The following is a 24,730-nucleotide window of genomic DNA, read 5'->3' on the forward strand; positions in this document are numbered from 1 at the left end:
ACGGGTACTGCTCGCGGCGGTGCGACGGCTCGCTCCGCCGCAGAGGGCGGACCGCTCCTCGGTTGACTTTGTTGCGTAGTTGTAAAACACGGTTCGATGTAAAAATGGGAAACTGTCTGATTCGGCAGTTCAAACGGACCCGAAGAGTCGGTCCATAACGACGAATCAACCTCCAAGTTTAATAAGAGAAAAAATGATGTGCCTCCATAAAATGGGTGGCGAGACTTCACTTTTCATATTGAATGCGATGCGAGGGGAAAAGCTGGCCATAATTGACGAGAACCGATCCGCGCCTTGCGAGATGTTGTTAGGGCGTTAACGGGAAATTAATTGAAGATTGGTATTAGTTTTGGACCGTCAATTGAATTGCCCAACCGAGTATCGTTTCAGTGACGGTCATCTTTAGGGACCACGGGTGAGTGTTTCATGTCAAATCTCCTCCTTCCCATTCACCTAATGCTCGTCGATGAAGTTCTCCTATCAGAAGCACCAATGAATGAGTGACCGATAAAGTTCTTTTTGTGGTCAGCCGAATGTATTTCTAGACTTTAAAACTTATTTACAAAAAGCTTGGCGGGGCCCTAACGGACCAACCTGAAAAAACCCCCCCATAAACCCCAGAGGAGAGGGGAGTTTCGAACTCCCCACCTCTCCCAATTTCCACGTGGGGAATGGCGGGCAAGCCCCAATGATTAATCGATCAAGTTTCTAATATGAATGGCTAAGGATCGGGTCTTGTCAGATGGCCGTCCCGTATCCCGATAGGACTTAAATAGGACGCGATGGCTCCGTTCGTTTGGCGGAAAATATTCTCCTTTTGAAAAAATATTTTCCCGGAAGTCATTTTCTCGAAAAATATTTTTCTGGAATACAATTTTCTGGTGTTCGGCTAAAATCTGAAAAAGTTTCTAGTGTTCGACGACCGCCGATCCGGCGGCGGCGAACGGCGGTGGCGATCGGCAACCAGCGGCGGTCGGCGGCCACGAGCGGCGGGCGGCGATCGGCAAGCCGATGCATGGCCGGCATGACCGACGGGCCGGTGATTCCGGCAGACGGGCCGACGATCGACGGTGGATCGCCGGCGGCCGGTGGCGGCGATCGGCGGCCGTCGATCGGCAGCGGCGACCACGCAGCCGGCGGCGGTGACTTGCGTCGGCAACCGATGGCGGCGACCGGCGGCGGCAGCGACCGGCGATCAACTTCCTCTCCCACGGAAATCATTTTCCCCCAAAGTGAAGGCAAAATTGCCCGTGAGAGGGAAAATGTTTTCCGTGGGAAGTTATTTTCCGCCCCCGAACACTGGAAAATCCAGAAAATATTTTCCTAGAAAATATTTTCCGCCAAACGAACGGAGCCTTAGGGCTGCGCGACGGACGGGGCTCGCGGACTCGATTTTCCTTCCAATTTGAGGGACGAAGAATGGAGAGAGATCCGCACCACCGACGGTGGTCTTCGGAAATCGACCGCCGGTGCTGTCTTTTTGTCGTCGGGCAAAATTTGAAACGACTGGAGCGAAATGATTGTTCAGAGGGTGAAAACGACAACGGAAAAGGGGGAAAACGACATCGTGGGTCCGAGGCCCATCCAAATCACGAACTACTACTACTACTACTCTTCTTCTTCCCACTCAGTTCCGATCTCGTCTTTGTCCTAAAAGAAATTTGGGGGGGTTGGATTCAATAAATTCGCGACAGACAAAATGACAAACGCTGCGCATTCTCATTCTCACCCCCCCCCAGTTTTATTATTCTGATTATTGCTATCTAAATTTGTGTATGGAATTTTTTTCCTTTTTTTTTTTTTTGGGTCGAAGTGTATCCAAGCGGCTTGCGTTAAGAATCGCGTTTTGAGGTTGGCAGGCGACGAACTAATTGTATCTATTTAATCACTGAGTATTTAGTGTATATGGTAACACAAGGGTGATTAAATGGTCAAATTTAATGGTCAAGGGACTGTTTGTTGGAGCTAAAAGTAAAAGTAAAAAAAAAAAAACAATTTTTTTCTGTCAATTTTTTTTTGGTAAAATTTAAAATATTACGAAATATGTAAACGATCGTGAAAAAATCTTATGGGAATGTACGTGTCAACAATTGCGTTTTCGTTACACTTTCGGATGTTTCGGATTTGAACAACTCGAGGTGTGTGTAAAGAAAAATATCGATTAAGCAAATAGTAAATGGTAAAAGCCAATCCAAGTAAGCTATTGATAAATTGGTCAAAGTCTACTTTAGGAACAAATGATTTTCTAAACTTTTCAATTTGTTAAATAGGGCCTCTGAGTATTGTTCGGCCGCTTGGATCCCGGAACTATGAACATTTTCTTTTGTTCGAGTCGGTCCTTTCGTTAAATAGTAAACCCGGATGCTATGTAATCCTTAAATCGCTGTTAAGTGCTCTCATCTCGCGTGCAATTAAAAACCCTTGACAAATGCAAAATAAAGACAAATATTTTTCAAAATTTCGAAAGATGGAAATCCTAAAAGAAGAAAATGGAATAAGGAGAATAGAGAGTAAAAGAGGGAAGGAAAGTTGTTGCAGCGGTGGCGGTGCCATGCTGCCCTCGCATTAGCAAGGGCCCGGCGTCCTTTGCTGGCCCCAGACAAATTTGGTGCGGACATCATTGCCATGTCCACCGACAAACACGGAGAGAGGCAGAGAGAGATCGAGATGGTTCGCCCACCCGCGAGCAAGCCAAGCGAGGCCATGGGTCCGCAAGGGTTGCGGCCCTCAATTTGGAGGGCGAGGGCATTCGTCGCTTCGGTTTTGTGCTTCAGCTACAAATTTGACCTTACTAGATTTGTGGCAAGAGTCGCGATCCTCGGAGCCGGAGTAGCGAGGCCAATGGCCCCCTTGCCGACGCATGTCGGGTCGGCCCAGCTAAGGGTCACTGCACACTCGTGGTGGCTAGAAGCTGGCATTTCTGCCGTTTAGCCACCGACTCTATCTCCATCCCTTTAACTAGTTCTATCTTCCTCTTTTCTTCTATTTTTTTTTATATCTTTATTCCCCATGACAATGAGTTCGAAGAGCATGCTAATATTACGCCGACGCGGTCTGCCAAATTCCCATCACTATACTTGACTGAAATATTAATATGAAGAGAGAGATATATAGTTAAGAGCTCAAGTGGCCAAAGTAAAATTTAAGGACCAAAGTAAATGATTGAAACAGTTCGAGTACAACCTTGTTCTTAATCCATTTGTTTTATGAACAGGTTTAGATAGCTTGGTGGATAAATTGTGAGACTCCATAAATATAGAGGGATATTAGACAGCGGGATAATTGTTCAAAAAGTTTTAAACTTATTGTACAACGATCAATTCAACACTAAACCTTCCAATTGTATCAAATTAGTCATTCCGGCCAATTTTTACTGCAAATTGCTTACGTGGGCGCTGGCCAACTTTTAACTTTGACAAATCGCCAAAAGATTTAAGAGTAAATTGACACAATTGAAAGGTTTATGATTGAATTGATCATTGTATAATAAATTTATGACTTTTTTTATAATAAAATGTGTTTGAGAGTCTCTTGTTTTTTTTGGGTCGGAAGTTTGAGAGTCTCTTTACTCGAGCTAGTTCGGCAAAAAAGCTTAGTTTGTGATTAAAGTTGAAAAGACATGTCTCGCTGGGATTTGAGCACAAAACAATCTTCATATGGACCAAGGCCTCTCCTCCATTTTGAACAGCCAGCAATACCCAATACACAATGCCTTGTGTCACCCACTGGGCTATGAGCAATGACGGCAACCTTTTCCTCGCTTTTACAACAATCTACATATGGACATGGACCATTTGGACCCCGACATCGGAAGGAAACCAGCAAACGGGCGAGTGCAACACATGATCTCGGCGCTTGTAGTTCAATCGTGATTTCCGACATTTACTCGGGGAAATCGAGATTTCTTGTGCAAGAACAAAGACATAATAATACCTGGTTCAAACATCAAGCTCATCAGCCTGCGTCTTCGAACCGAGGAGATGCTGCCAACAGTGCTGCTGAAGCGTAAAAAATCAGAACCGAATGTTATCGATCATCCTGTTTAGTCGATTGATTAACTCCCAGCATGAACCCGAAAGAGGACTTTGTTAACCTGTAGAGGAGTTTCACTCAAACTCTGACTACAGTGTTGTGCGGGAATTGGGACGTTATTGTCCCGTGGAAGTGTTTGCAAGGCTTGCAGCATAGCCTACTACTCACAAAACTTCCGTGCTAATGAAGATTTACTTAAAAATAATAACCTACAGCTAATTTCGCTGTACAATGTTGCATTTACTGCATCAGAGATGCACATGAGAGAGAGAGAGAGAGAGAGAGAGAGAGAGAGAGAGAGAGAGAGAGAGAGAGAGAGAGGGGTATTCCAAAGCACATTTAAACGAACTTTTGGATCATTTGTCTAACTTCTTCAATCACAAGCCATGCCTTGTGTCCTCCAATTACTTCTTCTTTCATCTCTCCATCTTTCCATAACTGCAAATTAGTGTCCGGTCAATTTGCAAATCTATCAACAACCAGAGGCATGGAGAAAAGTTCTCTAAGCTATTGATATACTGCGTACCTGAATAGTCGGCATTTTCTGCAAGCGCGAAAATTGAAAGAAAGTATAGTCAGCGATGAGGAGTACATGCTTATAGGAGAGAAATCGAAGCTTTGAAAAATTGGGTAGCATGACATACAGAGATATTTCCGCGCTTCACAAGGGTCTGAGGAACTTTGTTGACGTCTACACAATAGAATCTGATTCTACCAGTACCATGAGAAGAAGCGAAGGCAAAAATGAAATCAATATGGTGCAAATTTGTTCCCAACAAGGGCCTCTAGGTTCGAATAAAGTATGTTAGCACTTTTAGAATTGCTGGAAGTATAGACACCACTATTACAGGTTTTCAAGTCTTTTGTTTGAAGGAGTAACAGAAAACTGTGAAGATCTTAAGCTCAAGTGACTTTGCTCGGTAGAAAAAGAAAACTTCGCGCAGAAACCTCAACATCATTGCAATAAACACGACTCTCCACAAGTATTTCCGTACATGACGCACCAACGAGCTCTTGGAGCAGCAATAACCAAATCGGCAGTTTTATAATCATAACCGACCAAAATATTAGTCGAACAAACTTCGCTCCAACTATAATGTTAAACCCACAATGCAGATTTCCAGAGCCTCGGTGCTTAAGATTACACGGAAGTGATCATAAAGTGGAATTCTACCATGCCTACTGGTGAGGTGTTTGGTGCATATGTTATCTCTCTCTCACACACAGAGTAAGAAGAAGAAGGAGAGAGAGAGACAGAGAGAGAAATTACTTGCTTTCGTACTCGGCAGCCAACTTCTCTAGCTTAGGCTTCAAATAAATGCATTTCCGACACCAAGCAGCCATCCTATTAGGACAAACAACTTGACACAAAAGAATCAGTAAAAGCACAGGCACTGCGAACAAGCGTATGTTAATGCAGTTTCAATCCAGACAAAGGACGACTTCGAATTATGCGATCGCCATAAACATAAGAAAGCACTTCCCCCTATTCTTTGCCAATCGACATTCACACCTATAATTTTGAGCAGGCGCTGCATATCTCTAAGAGGGAAGCAGAAAAGAGACCGAAATTTCCATTGAATCTTCCCGAGCTATCGCTAATACAAAACTCGCGAACCCAATATCTAAGTCTGGAAACACGGATTCCGGTCAAGAGTCCATCGGCATGATGCAAGAACGTTACCGATTCAATCGGCGCAAATCTTCGAACGATGATTTATCAACCAACAAAGGCCAAGTGGTATCTCTCGAAACCTTCCTCAGACAGAAATAGTCGTTAACACACAGCAAGCCGTATCTCGCGGTCTCGCCTAAAAACGACAGAGCTCGATGCATCTATAGCGCTCATTAATGCCGCGGAAGCAGCGACAGCCGAAACGGGAGGAGACGGGAGTACACAAAGACGACGGTCCAGTTGGAAGACTTAACATCGATATCAGTAGAGAAACGGACGTGCGGACAAGCACAGTAGGGAATTGAAAGCGATCTTGGGTGGAGATGAAGGTACCAATCGATAAGAATGGGTTGGGAGAGCTCGCGAGCGCGCTGAAGAATCTGGTCCAGCTGATCGGAGTCCTCGATCGGCTCCATCTCCGCGACGGCGTGGCTGGAGGAGTCGGGCCAGAACGCCCCCGCCCTCGCGTCCCGCCTCGCGACCCTCGGGCAATCCGAGCTCCTGCCGCGATCGCCGATGGGAAAGTGACCGGGCGGCCTGTGCAGAGACAAGGAGCTGACGCCGCTCAGCCACTGGTGGTGGTGGTGGTCTCGGGGACAGGCTTCTCTGAGGAGGACGTGAGGGTTCGGCGCTAGAACAGACATCTTCTCCCGGTCTTCCGGTAGCAGAGCGAGAAGAAGAAGAAGAAAGAGACGAGCGCAGATGAAAGAGACGAGCGCAGAGGAGTAGAGATGTTTGGGAGGGAAAGCCTTATCCGCAGGGGGGGGTCGACCATAGATTGAGTCGAGAGCGCCTCAGGCGAAGGGCAAATTTCGTAAAAAAAGAGAGAAAAAGAGAGACGCCGTCCCCTCCAGTCTGTTTAAGGTTAAAAACGAATGAACAAAACCCCCTCCATCTCTTCTTTTATCTTCGGCTCTCACGCCGGAGCGCTAGGCAATCTCTTTTGCAGTCTTCAATCTGACGCTGTACATTTTGAATAAGGCAATCATGGTTTTCAGTTCCATTTCTCGATCATTATTAAACATCCTAGGCCCATCGATCTGTTTCGCGCAAATTCCGTTGCTCGGTCAACAGTGAGGTTCTTACTGCACCAGGCGCCTCCTGGTGATTTCCGGCAAAAAGCAGGCCTGCATCACTGAGATGCGCTGAAAGTGAACCCACCTCACAAGAATATGTGCCGATTCTCGATTCTGGCTTCACTTAATTCAACCAGTCTTAAGAAGAGACGTGCTCTTCCAGCATCGCCTCAGGAGACAGTTGAAACCCAATTATATGAAACGGGCTGCGAGCAATAGGGACACTTTCGGAATGCAGCAGATAGCTGAGCTATGCGAACATAAGAGATTCCAACTATATGTCGTTTCTCCCCTCAGATAAGCCACTCTGCACTCACAAGTTCCAGGTGTCCCAACGAAATTTCCATCGCACTCTCTCATTTTTCCTTCATAAATTCATTCACATAGTCACACTAACCCCATAGTCCTGAGCAACAAAAGGAAAACAAATAACTACGCCACATAAACCTTACAACTACGAACTGCATAAAAGGTGACCTTTTTACATCGATCAGAACCGTAGAAAAGGATCCAAACTACAGAATTTTAAGTTTTCTTCCACATAGTGAGTCCAATTTCAAGCACACATTCTTAGGAGTAATGTCTTCCTGTCTTATGTTTCACTTTCTAACAGTGTCTCCATTACAACCCATTTACCAGCTATGAGTTGCTCTGAGAATCTAGTCATTGTTCTTCAGCAGGCACAACATTGAAGGCCACACACTACTCACCTACATGAAAATTAAAACAGCAGTTTGCATAGATTCCCAGTTGAGTTCATGAATGCAATGAACTTGACTGTGTCAACATCAGTTCTGGTATTTTAAACTTCATCTATTTTTAAAAATCACCGTGGTTCCCACCTCTAAATCCCCCACCCTGCCTCGAATAAAATGGCATAGCTAGTCCATAAATACCTCGTCTCCTCCCAAACTTTTTTTTTTTTTGATAGGCAATAAATAATTTTTGCTAAAACATACAATTCAGGTACATCGGAAATGTCCGGGAAACAAAGAAGGAAAGAAATAAAATTAAAAAAACAAAGGAAAACAACACCAGACTATGAGAAGTCGGAGCAAGTCAGCAAGATGTCCAAAGCCTAATAAAAGTAGAAGACTACAAGAGGCAGCCTCTTCCGGTCTACATGTACTTTCTGAACCAATTGCATTCCCCTCCCGATAAATTCCAAGTATTTTACAAACTTTGAGAAGATCGAACAAAATACCAAAATTGCCTATTCACTTATCGCTTGTTGCCCTTCCATGTCATCAAGATGCATGCTACTAACAAGACATTATCTCTAGCAAACAACAAGCCACAACACTTAATTACCGAATCCAAGATTAAACTGTCGAAGTTATTCCAAGAACATACATAAAACCATGACAAGTTCTCTGTTTTTAGTCAGTGTAACATACAGTATGATGAACTATGGCCCCAATGCCACTACAAGAAAGATAAAATGCAAAGTGCGGCCACAAATAAAGAACCACCCCAACCAAGACCTAATGAACGAGGAATAGATAATCAGTTCAAGTACATCCAATTGGGCAGGCAGCTCCACCTTCAGTACGCCAAATCCCTTGACACCAAGAGTCTCATAAATTTCGAACAAGTTTGAACCTCCCTTGTATTCATATTGGAAGTCTAAGCCACTAATTCAAACCATGCCCTAATAAGTGTCAGGCTAATACAACTATCATATACAAGGATCAGATCCGGCTACAATCTTACAAGTCCCAGTCACAGTAGTTCATGGCACCACTTTATTAGCCTAACAAGGAAATCAGGGCACACCCACAATTACCAACCTATCTACCCGGGAACTCACAGGAAAACAAGACTAACATATAACTAGAATACTCGTGGCATGGAAACTGACAGATACACAAGGCAATCAACAATAATGATTTCAGCTGCTCAAAAGGATGAGGGTCAAAGTGCAATACGTAAAGAAGATTGCATGACATGAAAGACTTTATAGATGTACAGACATGTACTAGGAACAAATTATCTCGTTATTGGGCCTATCCCAACCAACTCATGACCTGAGTGCAGGATCAAAGTATTTCATTATTGGAACAGACAATTAGGCATGACATCCAGGTTCTTCAAGAAGTTTTGAGTCGCATGGACCAGTTTATCAGATTAAAAGATCAAACATTCAATTACGTCAATACAATCTCATCCAATCTATATCATTGCTGGAAAAGACACATCCTGGTAAAAATTCTACACTTGAGGAGGAAAAAACATTCAAGTGTTATATCCCAAAACCAAAAACTGCCCGTATTTTGTGAAAGATCAAGTCTCGCCACCCTCTCTCAGTGTTCTCCACCACAGTTGCATTCCCATACCTACAATCCAAGGAACCAGAAAGGAAAATGTGCGGTCAATACGCGGTAAAAAGTTCAGTGCTGGCAATTCATTTTTAACTGTCAAACTCGAGTTATAAATTCATCTCAATGCACGTCATGGAAAAACGCCGATTCTGTTGATAGTGCCAAAACAATTGATGCATCTTAAATTCGTGTCCTCTTCTCGATCCTCCATTCACATATCAATCCAAATCTATTCATTTAGCAGATCGCCAGCCTCTAGTGAAAGTTCAACTTAAATCAAATGTTCAAACTCTAATCTTCAATGCAAAATAAGAGCAAACTTGCTCTAAAACTAACCTATCTTCTTCAGGGACGTCAGTGTGCGTGAGCTTGACAACAGTCAGACCAGGTTCCGGCTCATCCAAAGTAAGTTTTACCTGCAAATAGCCCATGAACAAGAACACATGAGCGTATATATCACAGAGACTAACAACATCAATGCAGACAATTATCAACGCGAAAACATTAGAGAACTTACTGTGGAGTGAATACCATCAGGCCAGCTCCCAAACCTCCATTTCTGCATAATCAACTTCCCCTCCTGCAACTCCACATTCGTCCCCGTCACGGAACCATCGAAAATGCTGAACTCTCCACCGACCTCTTTGCTAATCCTCGCATTGCTCTGCGTGAACCCTTTCCACCTATTCTCATCCATCAATATCTCGTACATATCTCTCGCTCTGCAGCTGAACTTCTCGGTCATGCTTATCGTCTTGAAACCTTCCTTCTTCTTCTTCTTCGCCTCCTTCTTCTCGGCGGCCGCCGCCTCCTTCTTCTCCGCAGCAGCAGCAGCTGCCGCGGCTGGTGTGGACGCCTGGCTCTTCGGGGCCACCTTCTTCGTCTCCAAATCCTCCCTCGCGGGGCCTCCCCTCGCCATGCTCTCCACGTAAACCCTAACCTTCTCCAAGATGACCGGCTTCCCCCGGCTCACCATCGCCTCCTTCAACCTCCTCCCGATCGGCCCGTCGTCCTTGACGAGGACCCTGACCTCGGGGTCCTCGTCGGCGTTCTCGTCGGCAATGTACGGGATCTCCACGGTACCGTCGACCTTGAGCAGGGACTTCCCGTCGGAGTCCCTGGCCTCGCCCTCCCAGCGGAGGGCGACGCTGATCTCGTACCCCGGGATGATCTTGCCCTTGCGGATGTTGACGTAGGCCTCCCCCTCGACCTTCTCGACCTTCCCGGTCCGGACGAAGAGGTCGCCCTCGCCGTCGAGAAGGGTGACGTCGGAGAGGAGCGAGGTGAGGAGGTTGCGGGACCACTCGAGGCAGTTGGTCTCGGACCAGTGCCAGTTGTGGACGTTGGTGCCGTCGGGCCGCTCCTCCACGATCCAACGCTTGTCGCCCTCGCCGTACTTCGCCATCGGCCCGGCGGCGGTGGTGGTGGCGGCAGCAGCGGCGGCGGCGTTGGTGTGCTTTGTGAAGGCGGAATTTGCGGGAAGAGAGGATCGGGAAAGCTCGGAGGTTTTCGTGAGATTGGGGGAGGCGGAAATGGAGGAGGCGAGGTTTGGTTAAAAGAGGGGGAGAGGGAGGAAGGAAGGAGAGAGAGAGGTCCAGAGGGTTCGGAGCATGGAAGAGTCTAGAACATGACGGCCTCGACCCCCATTAGGGAAATGGAGAAGGTTGCTTCATTCACTTTTTAGGGAGTGCCGGAATTTGGAAAGGACTAGAATCTCGAATGAGTCAAATCTCTAATTTTGAGTGGATTAATATATATCCATAACTTTCAAAATATTTATTTTAGACAAAAAAAAAAAACGTTAAAAACTCCAAACTATGTCGATCGTAATACATCTATCCTAAAATTTTTCTTGTGACATAAAAATCCCCAAACATGTACCTATGTGACACATTGCCAAGATTCCGTCAGATAATTTTTCAGCCAAAACAACACCGTTTTCATGTTGAAATCGTTTGTTTTCCGGCGTTTATGTAGGCAGGTATTTTATGGTGCTTATTGATGGAATCTTGATGGAGACTAAATGTGTCACACAGATACTAATTTAAGATTTTTGGTGTCACAAAAGGAAGTTTAGGATAAACGTGTCATAGTGAGCATAGATTGAGGTTAGGAAAATGACATAAATGTTCCATGAACTTTGGCCCAATGTGCAATATAGTCTCTGAATTTTAACCCAATGTGTAATGTCGTTCCTGAACTTTTAATTTGTTTAATATGGTCCATAAATTTTTGGTACATATTTAATTTAGTCCCCGAATCAGGGACTATTTATATCATTATCCTTTTAGGATTTCTTCTGACTTTTACCATAATTTTTAATTAATGAATATCTTCGATGCATTTATTAAACATATTTGATATAAAATATTCCATTTTCAAATGATCAATTACGCATGACATGAGAAAAGTAATGTATGAAATATTGCAAACTTGCTTTAAGATAACTTTTTAACAAATAAAGATGAGGTGTTCTAACAAAACTTTTGGTTTTAAATTCAAGATAGTTTGGCAAACGAAAAGGGCAAAGATGATTTCTCTATGAAAAATAATGTATGTTCCTAGAACCATTTGGTCCAGCAACTACCTTTTTTGGACTCCAGTAGCACATGGATCGGATCAATTATCACCGTTAATATTATTAAAGTCCCTTGACAGCATGGAAATTTCTAAGAAGGCCAGGATAAATCAATAATTTGTGTTCGAGAAACTCATAATTTGTTTTCATTTTGCAGTCATGAGATACAAAGGCTCCATTTTGTTCAACATTTAGAATTCTCATTTGGGCTCTAAAGTCCATTGGCTAAATACAAATGGTGTTTGACAACTTTTTTTACTCATTTTGGGGAGATGCAATTGCATTTCCAATGCGGGACTTTTGGCCAATGCAAGGTTAGAGGTGCCTTGGGAAGTTGCATTTTCGGAATGTAACTTGCACTGTTCATCTCGCACTGTTTATCTTCCCCAGATTGCAGGTCCGACGGCCAGTGACCGCCGCCTGAGAGCTAGTCCGACCCCAGCGACCACCGCCTGGGGGTCGCGCGACCCAGGCGGTGGTTGTTGAGGTCGTGCGACCTAAGTGGCGTCGTCGGACCTCAGGCGCCGCCTAGATCACGTTGCTTGGGTCGCGCGACCCAGGGCGTCGCCCGAGGTCCGGCGATCCCAGGTGGCGGTCACCGGGGTCGCACGACCCCGACAACCGTCGCTTGAGGCCAGGCGGCGGTGGCCGGTGGTTGATCTTCACAGGAAATTTTTTTTAAAAAAAAAAAATTAGCAAAAGTCATTTACAAAATATAGTTTTTACCAAACGGTATTTAGGCCAAGTTGCTTTCAAATGTGATTTTAAAAAACACTTACCAAACACTACTTGCATTTCAGAAAACCCCTTTAGCTCAAAGGTATTTGCATTCCCCCAAAGGCATTCCCCCAAAGTCAAACTAAATGGGTCCAAAGTACCATTAAGTGTAGAATTTAGAATAATGGCATTAAATTTCCTTCTTATGCTATTTTCTTAGAGATTATCACCTCTTTTGATATATTACTAAGAAAAAACCATGAAATCTTCTTATGCCAATAGCGTATATTATAGAATAAACTTAAAACAATTAAAACACAGTCACATATCGATATAAAAGTACATAATTTGAGAGTTCTATTACATAAAAGTACCTTGGCAATAACTTGGGCATTACCTAGCTTCCTTCTTGCTAATGTCAACCATCCTTCTTATCTTCAAGAAAGATGTGGATTTACTTCTGCTATTTTGACAAACTAGTACGGCAATATATGCCACAGATCAAGTGAAGCTCAATTAATCTCCAACTCCATCCAAATAAGTGATCTGCGATACGAATTTTACCCAAGATCCTGCATAAATCACACGGGAAAAATGAGAAGTCCTCTCGATTTGGAACAAACAAAAGAAATACCAGAGCCCGTCGCGTAAGCCAAAGAAATTTGTGTATGAACAGCAACAACCTTTCCAGAAAACAGAAGATACCAGTGTTCTTGCCATAATACCTTGGCAACTAACTTTGAGGATCGATGCCGTTGCTACAGGCCAAACATGTACAATCAACCAATATATAATAAATCTGTGATTATAGTACCACAACAATTGTCTTGATCTATTATGTAGTTGTCAAGGATTGCCTTTATACAAACAAAATGTTGAAGAACATAGGACGGGAAAAAGAAATGCATTTTACGAGGAGAGACCTTTAGAGACTCTCCAAAGGAAACACCACATTCATCTACCACCATACATTGGCTATCAAGATGTTTGGCATAAACATGAATGAGCACGATAAACCACTATCTCGGAGAATCTAGAACTGGACGGTTCGCTCTGATTGCTCATTTACTCGATTTCTATTATCTGAACTCATTCCTCCAGCAATAATGCCATTTCTCACAGTTGCCCTTGCCCGCATGGAAAAGCTCCATACTGGAAAAGGAAAAACAGAGGATTTTTCTCATGCTGAAACCGAATATCTTGAACATTTTATGGTGATATTACTGTCATGTACTTACCCCCTTCACCTTCTTGAGATATAAAATAGCTAATAGCTGATGCGTGAATGAATGGAGGAGCCGGGTCTTTATGCATCTGCAGTACTAGGTTTCACGTTGTTGATCTGTGATTAAGGTCTCGTAAGTGACATATTAGAATTGATTCACCTCAAATAAGAAGCTAAGGAACACTGGTAAAAGAATTTAAACTAAAGTGCTACCTCTGTCTTCCTCTTATTTTGCATGGCTAAGTTAATTTGCTCACTCTTTTTTCCATCATTTCCCTGCAAAGCTGTGAACTTTAGAAATCAGTGGCATTGACTCAAGAAGAAAAAGTACAAGAAGAAGAAAAATAAACAGTACCCTACCCTTTTTAACTATCTCAGATTCTTTTTGGATGGCGGGCAACCTTTACTTTGAAATTGCAAAGGACATAGTCATTTGTAAGTTGATAGGGCATCACTGTTTTGGACTGAAATGACAATTATGCGAAACAAAATCATCTTTTAGCCTTTTCTTTCCCTCATCTATGTATCTCATGAAAAACTCATACTTTTCTCTTGACATTGCCGCAATCTCTGCAGCTTCGAAGAAGTTTGTGCATAACCTATCAAACTGCAGGTTATGCTCATTCATCTGCCGATCTTCGTAACAATTTATGACAAAAAAGTAGCGTCTTTTCAAATCCTTCCTCCAACGAGCTAAAATATAATGTGATGGAATCTCTTTCACATCTTTGTCAATGAGAATCTTCACTATATGTCGGCAAAGAATTCCTTTAAACTCAAACAGACTACATGAGCATTGAACGTCAAATTCAGCTTCATTATAACACACATTGTACACAACTCTTCTTTTAGATTTGCCTTCCTTCCCCCCTTAGAATGTCTGTCACATTAAGAGAAGATATCAAACCATCAACCTTGTCCAACTCACAATTACAGTAAAGCAATCCCCTCAATTCATCTTGGAACAATCTAAGTATGTCATTAGTGTAGCTCTCATGAAATTGCTTCTCAAAGTAGAAATCAGTAACTGACTTTTAGGTCGAGTTGGAAGAACAATAATCCGCTTTATTCTCCCTGTCGACTTTGCTTTTCAAGGCACTATCATATTGCTCAACAAATTGCTTCAATGAAGTTTTTGAGCTTACATAATCATCCAAAAACGCATCCATGCTTTCATTTCTTTGCGTTGTAGACAAGCCTGCCCAAAATACCTTTTTAACATATATAGGAACCCAACGATGACTATCCACAAATAAGGAACTTAACCATTCATTCTTTTCAAAATTAAATTCTTCAATCATTTTGGACCAACTTTCTTCAAATTCTTGAGGATTCAAAGATTCATAAACAGCACCTTTTAGAATCTTTTCTATTGCCTTGTATTGAGCTAGACCTCCTAATTTTTCAGGAAGCTTCTTCATTATGTGCCAAAGGCAAAGCCGATGACGAGAACTTGGAAACACTTCCGCAACTGCAGCTTGGATCATTTTACATTGGTCAGTAATTATAGCATTTGGAGGACGCCCATGCATGCATTCTAGCCACGATCTAAATAGCCAATCATAAGCGCCTACATCCTCTCTTGATAACAAACCACATCCATATAGAATAGGCTGACCATGGTGGTTAACTCCAACAAAAGTAGTAAGTGACATATCATACTTATTCGTAAGATATGTTGTATCAAAGAATAACACATCTCCAAATGACTCATAAGCAGCTCTAGACCTCGCATCAGCCCAAAATACATTCCGCAACCGTCCTTCCTCATCCATGTCAATCACATAAAAGAAATTCGAGTTCCTTCTTTGCATTCGAACAAAGTAATTACAAAGTGCCTCTGCATCTCCAATCGTAAGTTTTAACTGTTCCACTTCGGCAATGTAGTTTCCACAATCTTTCTCGCCAAATGCTAAGTTCTCAGATTCTCCAACTTCGCTAGCTACAGAGTGAGAATTTTTATCTAAAGGAATGCTCGCTAGATCATTCAACTCAACTCTCCTCTTTGAATAAGAATCCAACTTCCTGCGAGATCTTTGAAATCGTGAAATTTTGGGGCTAAGAGCATGATTATGGTCCAAAAGAACACGAGATATAGTGCATTGTCCATCACCATCCACAATCACATTGATTTTTGCCTTACAATCAGTTTTGATTGATAGCCTTGAGATAAATCTACTCTTTGCTGTGGATTTTTGTTTACCTCCTTTAACACATGCTAGTGAATAATAACTCGATTGTCCATCAATGTTACGCTTCGTGCTAATTTTTCTAACACCAAATCCCTTTTGAGAAGCATATTTCTCATAATAGCAACGAGTTTCCTGTTGTGAAGCAAAATTTATCCCAATGCGTGGAACCTCTACATCGACATCTGTTGAAGGTTCCTTAAATTCATTCTTTTCAACATTCTCATCATCGCCGGCATCATCATTTCTTTTCCCACCCAAAATTAGTCCTTCTTCCCCTCTTGTTGCATTTGAATCAACCTCCATAACTAGTGTTCCAGCAACAGAAAAAGGAAATAGTGTCAAAATTTGTAACTTGGTAAACAACATAAGTTTTTCTAAATTTTAGAATGGCAGAAAATGTTTCAATAATCCATTCGCAACCACAATAAAAAATGACAATAGCAAATAGTAAAGGAGATAGGAAGGAAAGGGAAAAGGCTTTGGCCATGAACTACCTGTTACAGTGAAGTCTTCAAATTACTTTTCAACATACAAAATTATGCAAGTGATATCTGGACCCGAAGCACTAGCAGTTTTAGATAAAACCACTTCCATGGAGTTCCCTTCAGGCTATGACCTCGTGTGATAACGGTGCACAAGAGTGGATTAATTTGATAGTGGCACTCTCTAAACCAGACTTCTAGATGAATGATTGTGTAAAGCTGAGGAAGATTTGAGCGGAAATGACTTCTTGTGTTGTTGGCATACAACATTTTCTGTTTCAGGCTTACTTTAAAAGTCACAAAACTCACTCATGTGGCACTTTCCACCTCAGTCAATGTCACAGTTCGCAACATTTATATGGATCCTCTATCATGAATCTTTTTCTTTGCATGAGTTGTTGATTTACTGAAACAGTAATCGTTGTTTGACATGTATATGTTAGGGAAAATGACACAAATAGTCCCTAAACTTTGGCCTAATGTGCAATGCAGTCCCTGAAATTTTAATTTGTTCAATGTGGTCCTTGAACTTTAACCCAATGTACAATGTAGTTCCTGAACTTTTAATTTGTTCAATGTCGTCCCTGAACTTTTGGTACACAATTTAGTCCTTTAACTATATGAAAATGTTCAATGTAGTCATTCCATTAATTTAAGTTCAGGGATTATATTGCATATTTTCCATATAGTTCAGGGACTACATTGAACATGTACCAAAAGTCCAGGAACCACATTGAACAAATTAAAAGTCAGGGACCACATTGCACATTGGGATAAAGTTTAGGAATTACATTGAACAAATTAAAAATTTAGGGATCACGTCACACATTGGGCCAAAGTTCATGGACTGTTTGTGTCATTATCCCTATAAGTTACAAACAATCTCCAGATTTAAGATAAGTGTTCTTTTATCTAGTTAGATATACGAAAAGAAACACAAAACTTGAAACTGGGTGTTGTAGTATGCAAAAAGTCAGGATGATGCACATTCTTAGAGGTACAGATGTAAACGAAATGAGTTTCTCGTTGCCGATTTCCAAAATCTGTCTATTTAAAAGACAAATCAGCAAATAGCCAAAAAAGGGTAGAGTACCATAAAAATAAAAGATAAATCACCCTAAAGACTCATTATATTTTTCGAGAAGTTGCTAGGACACAAAGAATAGCTTTAAATAAATAGAAATGAAAGTTAGAGGTTATTAATTAATTTTTGCACATCTCACTACAGAATATTACATGGAAACTTTATATCTATTTATAACTCGAGCTTTTACAAAAGAGGAAAGTAAGCTGAGATTTTCTATATGTGACAACACCAAAATACTTGTACATTAAAAATCAAACAGAAGGATCAATCACGCGCATAGCGTCTGCTCTTTCCTAGTAATTGGAATAAAGAACGAGTTTTTAAAAGTGTTTAAGGCCAGTTCAAGCTATGACGCTTAAGAGACTTGGTACTTTGGAAGTGTTTCTAAAAAGCATCTCGTAAGTACTTTTGCAAGATGTGATTCTAGGGGCTTTTGCAATAGTAAATAAACATTGACCGAGATGACGCCATGATTCATAACACACTCATTCCATACTTGAGATTTATAAAGATAACCCCATAATTTAAAGCAGACTTGACCACGACACAATTTAAAAATTATATTGGATTGAGCCATGTGGAATGAAAAGCTGATTTTTTATTCCTTTTTATAAGGAAATAAATTATTTTGGTGATCTCAATGCTATGAAAGTTATTTCATCAATTTGAGCAGAATCTCATCACAAGATTTTTATGACACAAAAGTATTTCTACAAATCATAAATTTTCCAATTTTTTTTTCATAATTTGGGTATCTGCGGTCTTGCTAGAACAATCTACTCGTGCAAAAGAGAGGAGACACATCAAACCTCAGATTAATAGATGGTAACAAAACAATTGACACAGTGACGCTGGTGAAATTCGATTCTTTGAGAAGTTTTCACGAACATCTGGTGGGCGAACTACAAGTCCCATAGATACAGCTGTACGACTACCAATATCCAATAGAGGACTGACTAAATATAGCCATTAGCCACCACAGCTACTTGAAGATCATGCCGAAGGCATCAGGCTTGCACGCAACAGTTTCTCCTAAGTAATGTACTAATTCTATGCAAATCGAAAAACAGCTTCATCTTCCAATACCAGTCATCTTCACAGAAAACCCACGCCACAAACCAAATCCCCAAACCCAAGAACAGAACAATGCGGAAAAAACCATCATAGATTGCAAAGGCTTCAAACTAGAACCAATATTTCTCAGTAGCTTTCATTAGTAAAAAATGGAAGACAAGAGCGGAGAAATCATCATCGTTAGGGAGAGACCTCCGATCTGGCGAGCGGAGAGGAAACGGAACACGGGCGCGCATACAGTCGCCGAGAATGAGGAGGAGACGCCGGACCGGAGCGAGGAGACGAGGAGGAGGAGGGTCGCCGGAGAAGAATCGCCGCCGGGCGAGCGTCGTTCGTGGGTGTACGGAAGAGCAGTGGCAGACGGTCCGAATTAGCAGGCCGACTATTTGAGCCGAATGAGTTTTTATAATTTTTTTTATTTGATAAATACATGTGAATCAAACTCGTGATCTCACGAAACCAACTAAACCAACCATCTTGATGATATTTAAGCTAAACTTCGTTCAATTATGATTTTAGGTTGAAAAAAGCCAATTGAAATTTCCAAATTGATCATGTTACTTCGTCATAAATTGGCACCCTGGCATCCTAAGAGACATCAACGGCCGGCGCCCATTGCAGCGGCTCCACTTAGGCACTAACAAAGGCCTCGACATACTTCATTGGGTTTAGGCGAAGAATCCGTCGTTCCATCACACGAAGGCAGATAGAGAGAGACGGTGGCTAATCGTTCCGTGATCGCCTGAGCTTAGCTAGGGACAATTGGATCGTGGCACCTAGCCAGGGGACATCAGATGCCGGCCGGTACCTCGATAGCTGCTCAATTTTCACCTCCTCCTCCCTCCCTCTCCCTTGCTCTTTGCTAGAGCGTGCATTTTCCGTGAGAAATGTAAGGAATTTGTGTTTTGTACATGGGAAAAGAGAGGGACAAAGTGAACGACGTGAATATTGGTATGTCCCGAATGTGCCTTATTTCCTTAATTATATGGGCCCTAGCCATGACAACTTATGATATGCAATGACATGGAACTATGGTCCATTCATATGAAACAAGTTTATGCGTGACTTCGATAAAATGACATCAAACAATCGGTCCGGATACATGATGCGTCGTGGAGGTGCGGCTAGGTAAATGATATGTACTATTTCTTGGGGCGATGCCGCCTTTTAGCTAACGAATGTTTGGCCAATAGACGGATATATGATGCTAATATAACCTCATAAGTGTATATAGATGATCTACTATGCCGTATATGTGCATCACTATGTACATGTCCATATGTAGTTTGCATCCGGTTGCGTTATTTAATGTTATATCGATGTTTTTTTGTTTATGTATCTCTTGCGGTGAAGTTGACATTTTCAATGGATTCATTGGTATTAACGACGTGAGTTTGAACAATTTTGAATGAAGAAATTAGTAAATTGGATAAGCTAAATCAAATTAGTATTTATGAAAATAATTTAAAAAAAGAGTACCTTTTCCCTGTTGAAAGAGAACTAGATAATTTAAAATAGACAAACCGGGAGGAATCACGAGAATTCGAGACTTTTTTTGTTTCATGAAAATTTTTATATTTTCTAGAAAACATTTTTTAAGAAGTCGTTTTTAGAAAAATGAAAAAAATTTCTGATATTAGGCTGAAAACCTAAAAATGAATTGGATATTATTTTTGTAATTTGGAAAGAAAAACCTATTTTTTTTTTCTTAAATAGACATGTATTATTTGGCCGTTAGTGACTCAGGCACCAGCAATGGGGTCCTGAGTCCGACCTCAATGGATTCAGGCCGGTGCACTAAGATCCCGGCCTAGGACATCCTTCCCGAATCCATAAAAATTGAGCCCGAAACCTTGGTGCCTATGCTCGGTTTCTTGGCACATGAGCCCAGGTCCCTGATGCTCGGGCCCCAGTTCATAAGGCCGGACCCATGGACCCTTGCGCTCGGGCTCGACCTTAATGGACTCGGGCAAGGGCACCGATATCTCGGGGCAAGCCTCCAATGGACATTTGAGCTCCGCCTCAATGGACCCGACCTCAATAGCATCAAATCATATACGTGAGTTTTTATTTATATTTTTCATTTCATCTCGTGTCGTATCGTATCGTGTATAGACGGATCGGGTCGACCGCGGCACCGCCATGGTCGGAAAAAATGCAAGCAATTCATCCGATTCGATTCCATTTCTAGAAAGTAAACGTCAACGATCCGGGAGAGAGGTTCGAATTTTCAAACGTAGCGTGCGGGGGGGGGGTGGTTAGAAGAGTCCGGACATCGGCGTCTAACCGCGGCCGGACAGAGACCTTCCTCACCGAAGTTGCAAGCCCAAGAAAGTCAAATGTTTGTACGAATCGAAATGAATGATGTTTGCAGCACACAGTAATCGAAGAGAGATAAAGAGAGAGAGAGAGAGAGAGAGAGAGAGAGAGAGAGAGAGAAGGAGAAGGAGGAGAAAGGAAGACATGGGGAAGTGAGGAAACGAGAAAAACCGAACCTTTATCAATCGTCGCTCGCCAGACACGTTCACAACAGCGAACGAACGAACGAACGAACGAACGTTCACGGGCTCAACGGACAAAGGGACGATGACCCTCTCTTCTTGATTCCCGTTTCCGGGTAATACGCGCGACATCGGGGGTGCTCCCGGCATTTTCTTGTTTTTTCCCTTTTTTTATTCTTGTTCTGACTGAAAGCTCTTGTTGTGTTTCGGAGATTTCTTGTCTGGTTTTCGTTTTTCCTTGCGCGGTCGTGGATCGCGTTAACCCACTTGAATCTTTTTGAGTTTGATCGTGGATAGGCTTCGAAATCTCTACTGGGTAGATGCGCTTGATTTGATTTCGGCTCTTTCTCTGTTCCTGTTTCTGTCTGCTTGTTTCCGTGGCGATGACTCTGCTGAAAGAATTCACCCACGATGCTTTCGGCAAATCCAGTCCGACTGTTGTCTCGTTGAAAAATGGGAACTTGGGCTGGAATTCCGAATTGATTTGGTTAAATTTCATTCGAGCAAATTGCATCGCCACCCATGGTGAAAATTAGATTTTTTTTATTTTTATTTTTTACTTCCCCAGTGGTTCTCCGGATGATTTCGTAGTAAAAGACATGTTTATCTTGGTATGAAGTATTGAAGTGTCATTTTCAGTTCGAATTTGCTATTGCTGGGTAATTTGAGTGGAATACTTTCTGCTTAGTGTCCGATTACTGTCGGTTTGCTTGGATCACAGCGAAAGAACACAATTTTGACCCGTTCATCATCCTAGTTTTGCTCTATTTGCTTAAAACTGCTAATTTGCACGGATAAGGATCCCCCCTCCTTTGATGGCGCTCCACGGTTTAAGTTAGGTTTGCTGATTTCGCCATTTTGAACTGTTAGATAAAGTTTTCACAGTGATTATGTTGCATCTGTTTACTTGCTCCTTCACAAAATTGTTGATTTATAAAAGCATTCAGTGGAAAAAGTTAGTGAAGTTACAACATATCCTTCTTCGAGAGTGAAATATCAACATGGTCTAGTTTGATTTCCAATAAATAGGTTTCTCTGTGAACGGATAAAAACGCAAAAATGTAACAAAACCTTTTTCTTATGATGGAGATTAATTCTGAAAAGTTGTTGAAAATAGCTTTCCCCATCTTTAGGATTGATGTGCTTACATGCTGTTGATGTTATTGCAGGACAAGGTTATGAAAACTCAGCAATAGCCTCAGTGAAATAGAACATTGTGAAATTCAATTCTTAAAGCAAGATAATTCTATTTCGATAGGACAATGGCTCCTGCTGGAGGCACTTGCAAAGAAGTTCATGAACCTTACACTGCTGTCGCTGATTACAGTGTAGTAATCAGCAAACAGGAGACCAATTCTACACCAGCAAAATCTTCCATTGTCTCACTTGGACAACGTGGAATTCGTTCGAATGCTGGCGTAGATGCTCTGCTTGAGTGCCCTGTCTGCACAAACTTAATGTATTCTCCAATTTACCAGGTATCTTTGCCGTTGGTGTTTCCATCGTTTTTCTGCAATTGTTTCCGTATATTTTCACTGCCTACAGGTGTATAAATAGCTCCATGTGCATCTTTCAACCGTCCCGGCTAAGATGCTGTTTTTCTTTAAAACGTGCTGCTCTAGATGTGTAAGAGAAGACATAAGAATATTTTGCAGTTGCGCATTGAAATTCAAGTGTAGATTTAGCAGTTCTACGATATAGTTATGTGTTCTCTTGCAGAATATCTGCTACTAATTTCAATCCTGTTGACCTGTCATCTGGTTGAATTTTCTTTTTCAATTTTTATGCTTGAACTAAGTGCATCGCTTCAAGCGCCTTTAGAAATTTATCCATTGTGCTTTGTAAGTGCCTGGGTTAGCAATCTGATTGAGTTGCATGCCTAATTTATATTTCACTCACTCGAAAGCTCTCGCATAGCATTTTTCACTCGTAGCATTCTTCAGCTAGTAATTTTGACTTTTGGGTATGAAAGCATGCCACTTCCATTGTTTGCTGACTCTTCTTTCTTACTGCTTCAACTTTAGTGCCTAAACGGCCACACTTTATGCTCAACCTGCAAGATTAGAGTCCGCAATGTTTGCCCGATTTGTCGGAGTGAACTTGGAGATATAAGGTGTCTGGCATTGGAGAAAGTTGCCGAGTCACTGGAACTCCCTTGCCGATACAAGAATTTAGGTTGTCACGAAATCTTCCAATACTTCAGCAAGCCTGGCCACGAGCAGCAGTGTCAGTTCCGTCCATATAATTGTCCTTATGCTGGATCTGAGTGCTCCATCACGGGCGACATTCCAACCCTTGTTGCTCATCTTGGAGAAGACCATAAAGTGGACATGCATAATGGCTGCAGTTTCCAGCATCGATATGTCAAGTCCAACCCACAAGAAGTTGAGAATGCCACGTGGATGTTAACAGTAAGTTATTTTATGCATTAGCCAATGATTATTTTGGCCAAGAAACTTGATGCTCGGGGAGTTCAACAGCTAATAATGTCCCTTTTGAAACTTGTCACTGCCTTTCATGTGCCTAGTCTTTATGTGCATGTTCCTTTATTGTAGTTGATTTCCAATTTGCAGTAGTTCAAATTTACTGCTTTGAGTTTCTCGATGACCTTTCTGCAGATGGTACATCCCCAAACTGTATATTTCTGTTTGGTGAAATAGAATATTATTGCAAAATAACAGTGAGTGCCCTACAGATTATCGTGATATGTAAGTTACATTAATTGATCAACCAAGTGTTTATGTTGTTGAGTAAGCTTTTCTGATGAAGGAAGTTTTCTTCTATATTACTATAGTGCGTATTTGTAGAATTTCCAAGGTGCATTCTGCCCCTTGCAAAACTTTTGGTTTTTATAATATCTTGATTGGTGACTTGAGGGCACTTGTCAACAGAACCCTTCCTATCGTTTAGCAGACTTAATAATACAGTTAGCGATCAATAGGATGCAATGTGCTTGCATAGATACTTTCATTAGCCTCAGTGCTTGTTTAGACTTTTTCTTGCGCGCATTTTACCTGGAATCACATCGTTTTTTTTTTACACGCAGGTATTTAATTGTTTCGGGAGGCAGTTCTGTTTACACTTTGAGGCATTCCAATTAGGCATGGCTCCAGTTTACATGGCCTTCCTTCGTTTTATGGGCGAAGAAACTGAGGCAAGGAAATTTAGCTACAGTTTAGAAGTCGGCGGGAATGGCCGTAAGCTGACATGGGTAGGGAAACCAAGAAGCATCCGAGACGGGCACCGGAAGGTTCGCGACAGTCACGACGGTCTCATGATTCCAAGAAGTCTGGCTCTTTATTTCTCCGGCGGTGACCGGCAAGAGCTTAAGTTGAGGGTCGCTGGCCGCATATGGAAGGAAGAATGAGCAATTGAAAGAATATTATTGTCGAGGTCTGAATCTGTGCTCATAGCGGTAGGAGCAGGGGGCGAGGCACTTCTTCTTTCGGGCTGTGGAGGGGCTTCTTCTGGCTAATTTTTCAGCTCGTGGCTCGACTCGCTCGTGTGTCTACGAAGAAGTTATTTATCCACTTGAGTCATTATTCTTGTAAATATATTGGTACTTGCCATTGCAGCAATCTCATACTATGAAAGGCAAAAATTATGATGGGAGAAAGTGTTAAGTCTCATTACGGCGAGGTGATGATCTTGGTGAACCAGCATTCAGTTTATTGTCGATTATCGCAGGTGTTTCTTGTGCCTCAAAAGTTGTTGGAGGCAATACTAGCCATCGCTGCTATATGTGCCGGCAATATTACACCGGATAATGT

At 42.0% G+C, this 24,730-nt stretch overlaps 4 protein-coding genes across 4 annotated transcripts; 1 reads left to right on the top strand and 3 right to left on the bottom strand.

Moving 5' to 3' along the window:
* Positions 1–4,084: 4,084 nt before the first annotated feature.
* Positions 4,085–6,449, bottom strand: LOC115674696 (thioredoxin-like 3-1, chloroplastic). The gene is made up of 5 exons (XM_030597175.2): positions 6,041–6,449; positions 5,303–5,377; positions 4,677–4,743; positions 4,559–4,576; positions 4,085–4,470 (listed from the first exon to the last, which is right to left on the bottom strand). The coding sequence occupies exons 1-5, from the start codon at positions 6,349–6,351 to the stop codon at positions 4,372–4,374; spliced, it is 570 nt and encodes a 189-aa protein (XP_030453035.1). The 5' UTR covers positions 6,352–6,449; the 3' UTR covers positions 4,085–4,371.
* A 2,362-nt stretch (positions 6,450–8,811) lies between these two features.
* Positions 8,812–10,719, bottom strand: LOC115674694 (uncharacterized). The gene is made up of 3 exons (XM_030597170.2): positions 9,622–10,719; positions 9,441–9,520; positions 8,812–9,119 (listed from the first exon to the last, which is right to left on the bottom strand). Exons 1-3 carry the CDS (start codon positions 10,507–10,509, stop codon positions 9,026–9,028), a joined length of 1,062 nt encoding a protein of 353 aa, XP_030453030.1. The 5' UTR covers positions 10,510–10,719; the 3' UTR covers positions 8,812–9,025.
* Positions 10,720–13,905: 3,186 nt separating this feature from the next.
* Positions 13,906–18,915, bottom strand: LOC115674817 (protein FAR1-RELATED SEQUENCE 6-like). Its single transcript, XM_030597329.2, has 2 exons — positions 18,652–18,915; positions 13,906–16,121 (listed from the first exon to the last, which is right to left on the bottom strand). Exon 2 carries the CDS (start codon positions 16,117–16,119, stop codon positions 14,659–14,661), a length of 1,461 nt encoding a protein of 486 aa, XP_030453189.1. The 5' UTR covers positions 16,120–16,121; positions 18,652–18,915; the 3' UTR covers positions 13,906–14,658.
* Positions 18,916–20,729: 1,814 nt separating this feature from the next.
* LOC115674695 (E3 ubiquitin-protein ligase SINAT2-like) lies at positions 20,730–24,655 on the top strand. The gene is made up of 4 exons (XM_030597174.2): positions 20,730–21,076; positions 22,130–22,438; positions 22,985–23,371; positions 24,007–24,655. Exons 2-4 carry the CDS (start codon positions 22,223–22,225, stop codon positions 24,325–24,327), a joined length of 924 nt encoding a protein of 307 aa, XP_030453034.1. The 5' UTR covers positions 20,730–21,076; positions 22,130–22,222; the 3' UTR covers positions 24,328–24,655.
* Positions 24,656–24,730: the final 75 nt, after the last annotated feature.

This window comes from Syzygium oleosum, unplaced genomic scaffold, assembly GCF_021117445.2.
Source record: "Syzygium oleosum isolate NSW1041296 unplaced genomic scaffold, Sole_v2.1 Sole_v2.25, whole genome shotgun sequence".
NCBI classification, from domain to species: Eukaryota; Viridiplantae; Streptophyta; class Magnoliopsida; order Myrtales; family Myrtaceae; genus Syzygium; species Syzygium oleosum.

Coding starts and splice junctions, on each gene's coding strand:
- LOC115674695 (XM_030597174.2), top strand. CDS start 22,223: ATGGCTCCTGCTGGAGGCACTTGCAAAGAAGTTCATGAACCTTACACT. Junction 22,439..22,984: donor TGTATTCTCCAATTTACCAG/GTATCTTTGCCG, acceptor CTTCAACTTTAG/TGCCTAAACGGCCACACTTT. Junction 23,372..24,006: donor ATGCCACGTGGATGTTAACA/GTAAGTTATTTT, acceptor TTTTACACGCAG/GTATTTAATTGTTTCGGGAG.
- LOC115674696 (XM_030597175.2), bottom strand. CDS start 6,351: ATGTCTGTTCTAGCGCCGAACCCTCACGTCCTCCTCAGAGAAGCCTGT. Junction 5,378..6,040: donor CAACCCATTCTTATCGATTG/GTACCTTCATCT, acceptor TTGTCCTAATAG/GATGGCTGCTTGGTGTCGGA. Junction 4,744..5,302: donor GCTGCCGAGTACGAAAGCAA/GTAATTTCTCTC, acceptor TGGTACTGGTAG/AATCAGATTCTATTGTGTAG.
- LOC115674817 (XM_030597329.2), bottom strand. CDS start 16,119: ATGGAGGTTGATTCAAATGCAACAAGAGGGGAAGAAGGACTAATTTTG.
- LOC115674694 (XM_030597170.2), bottom strand. CDS start 10,509: ATGGCGAAGTACGGCGAGGGCGACAAGCGTTGGATCGTGGAGGAGCGG. Junction 9,521..9,621: donor CTGATGGTATTCACTCCACA/GTAAGTTCTCTA, acceptor GGCTATTTGCAG/GTAAAACTTACTTTGGATGA. Junction 9,120..9,440: donor GACGTCCCTGAAGAAGATAG/GTTAGTTTTAGA, acceptor CTTGGATTGTAG/GTATGGGAATGCAACTGTGG.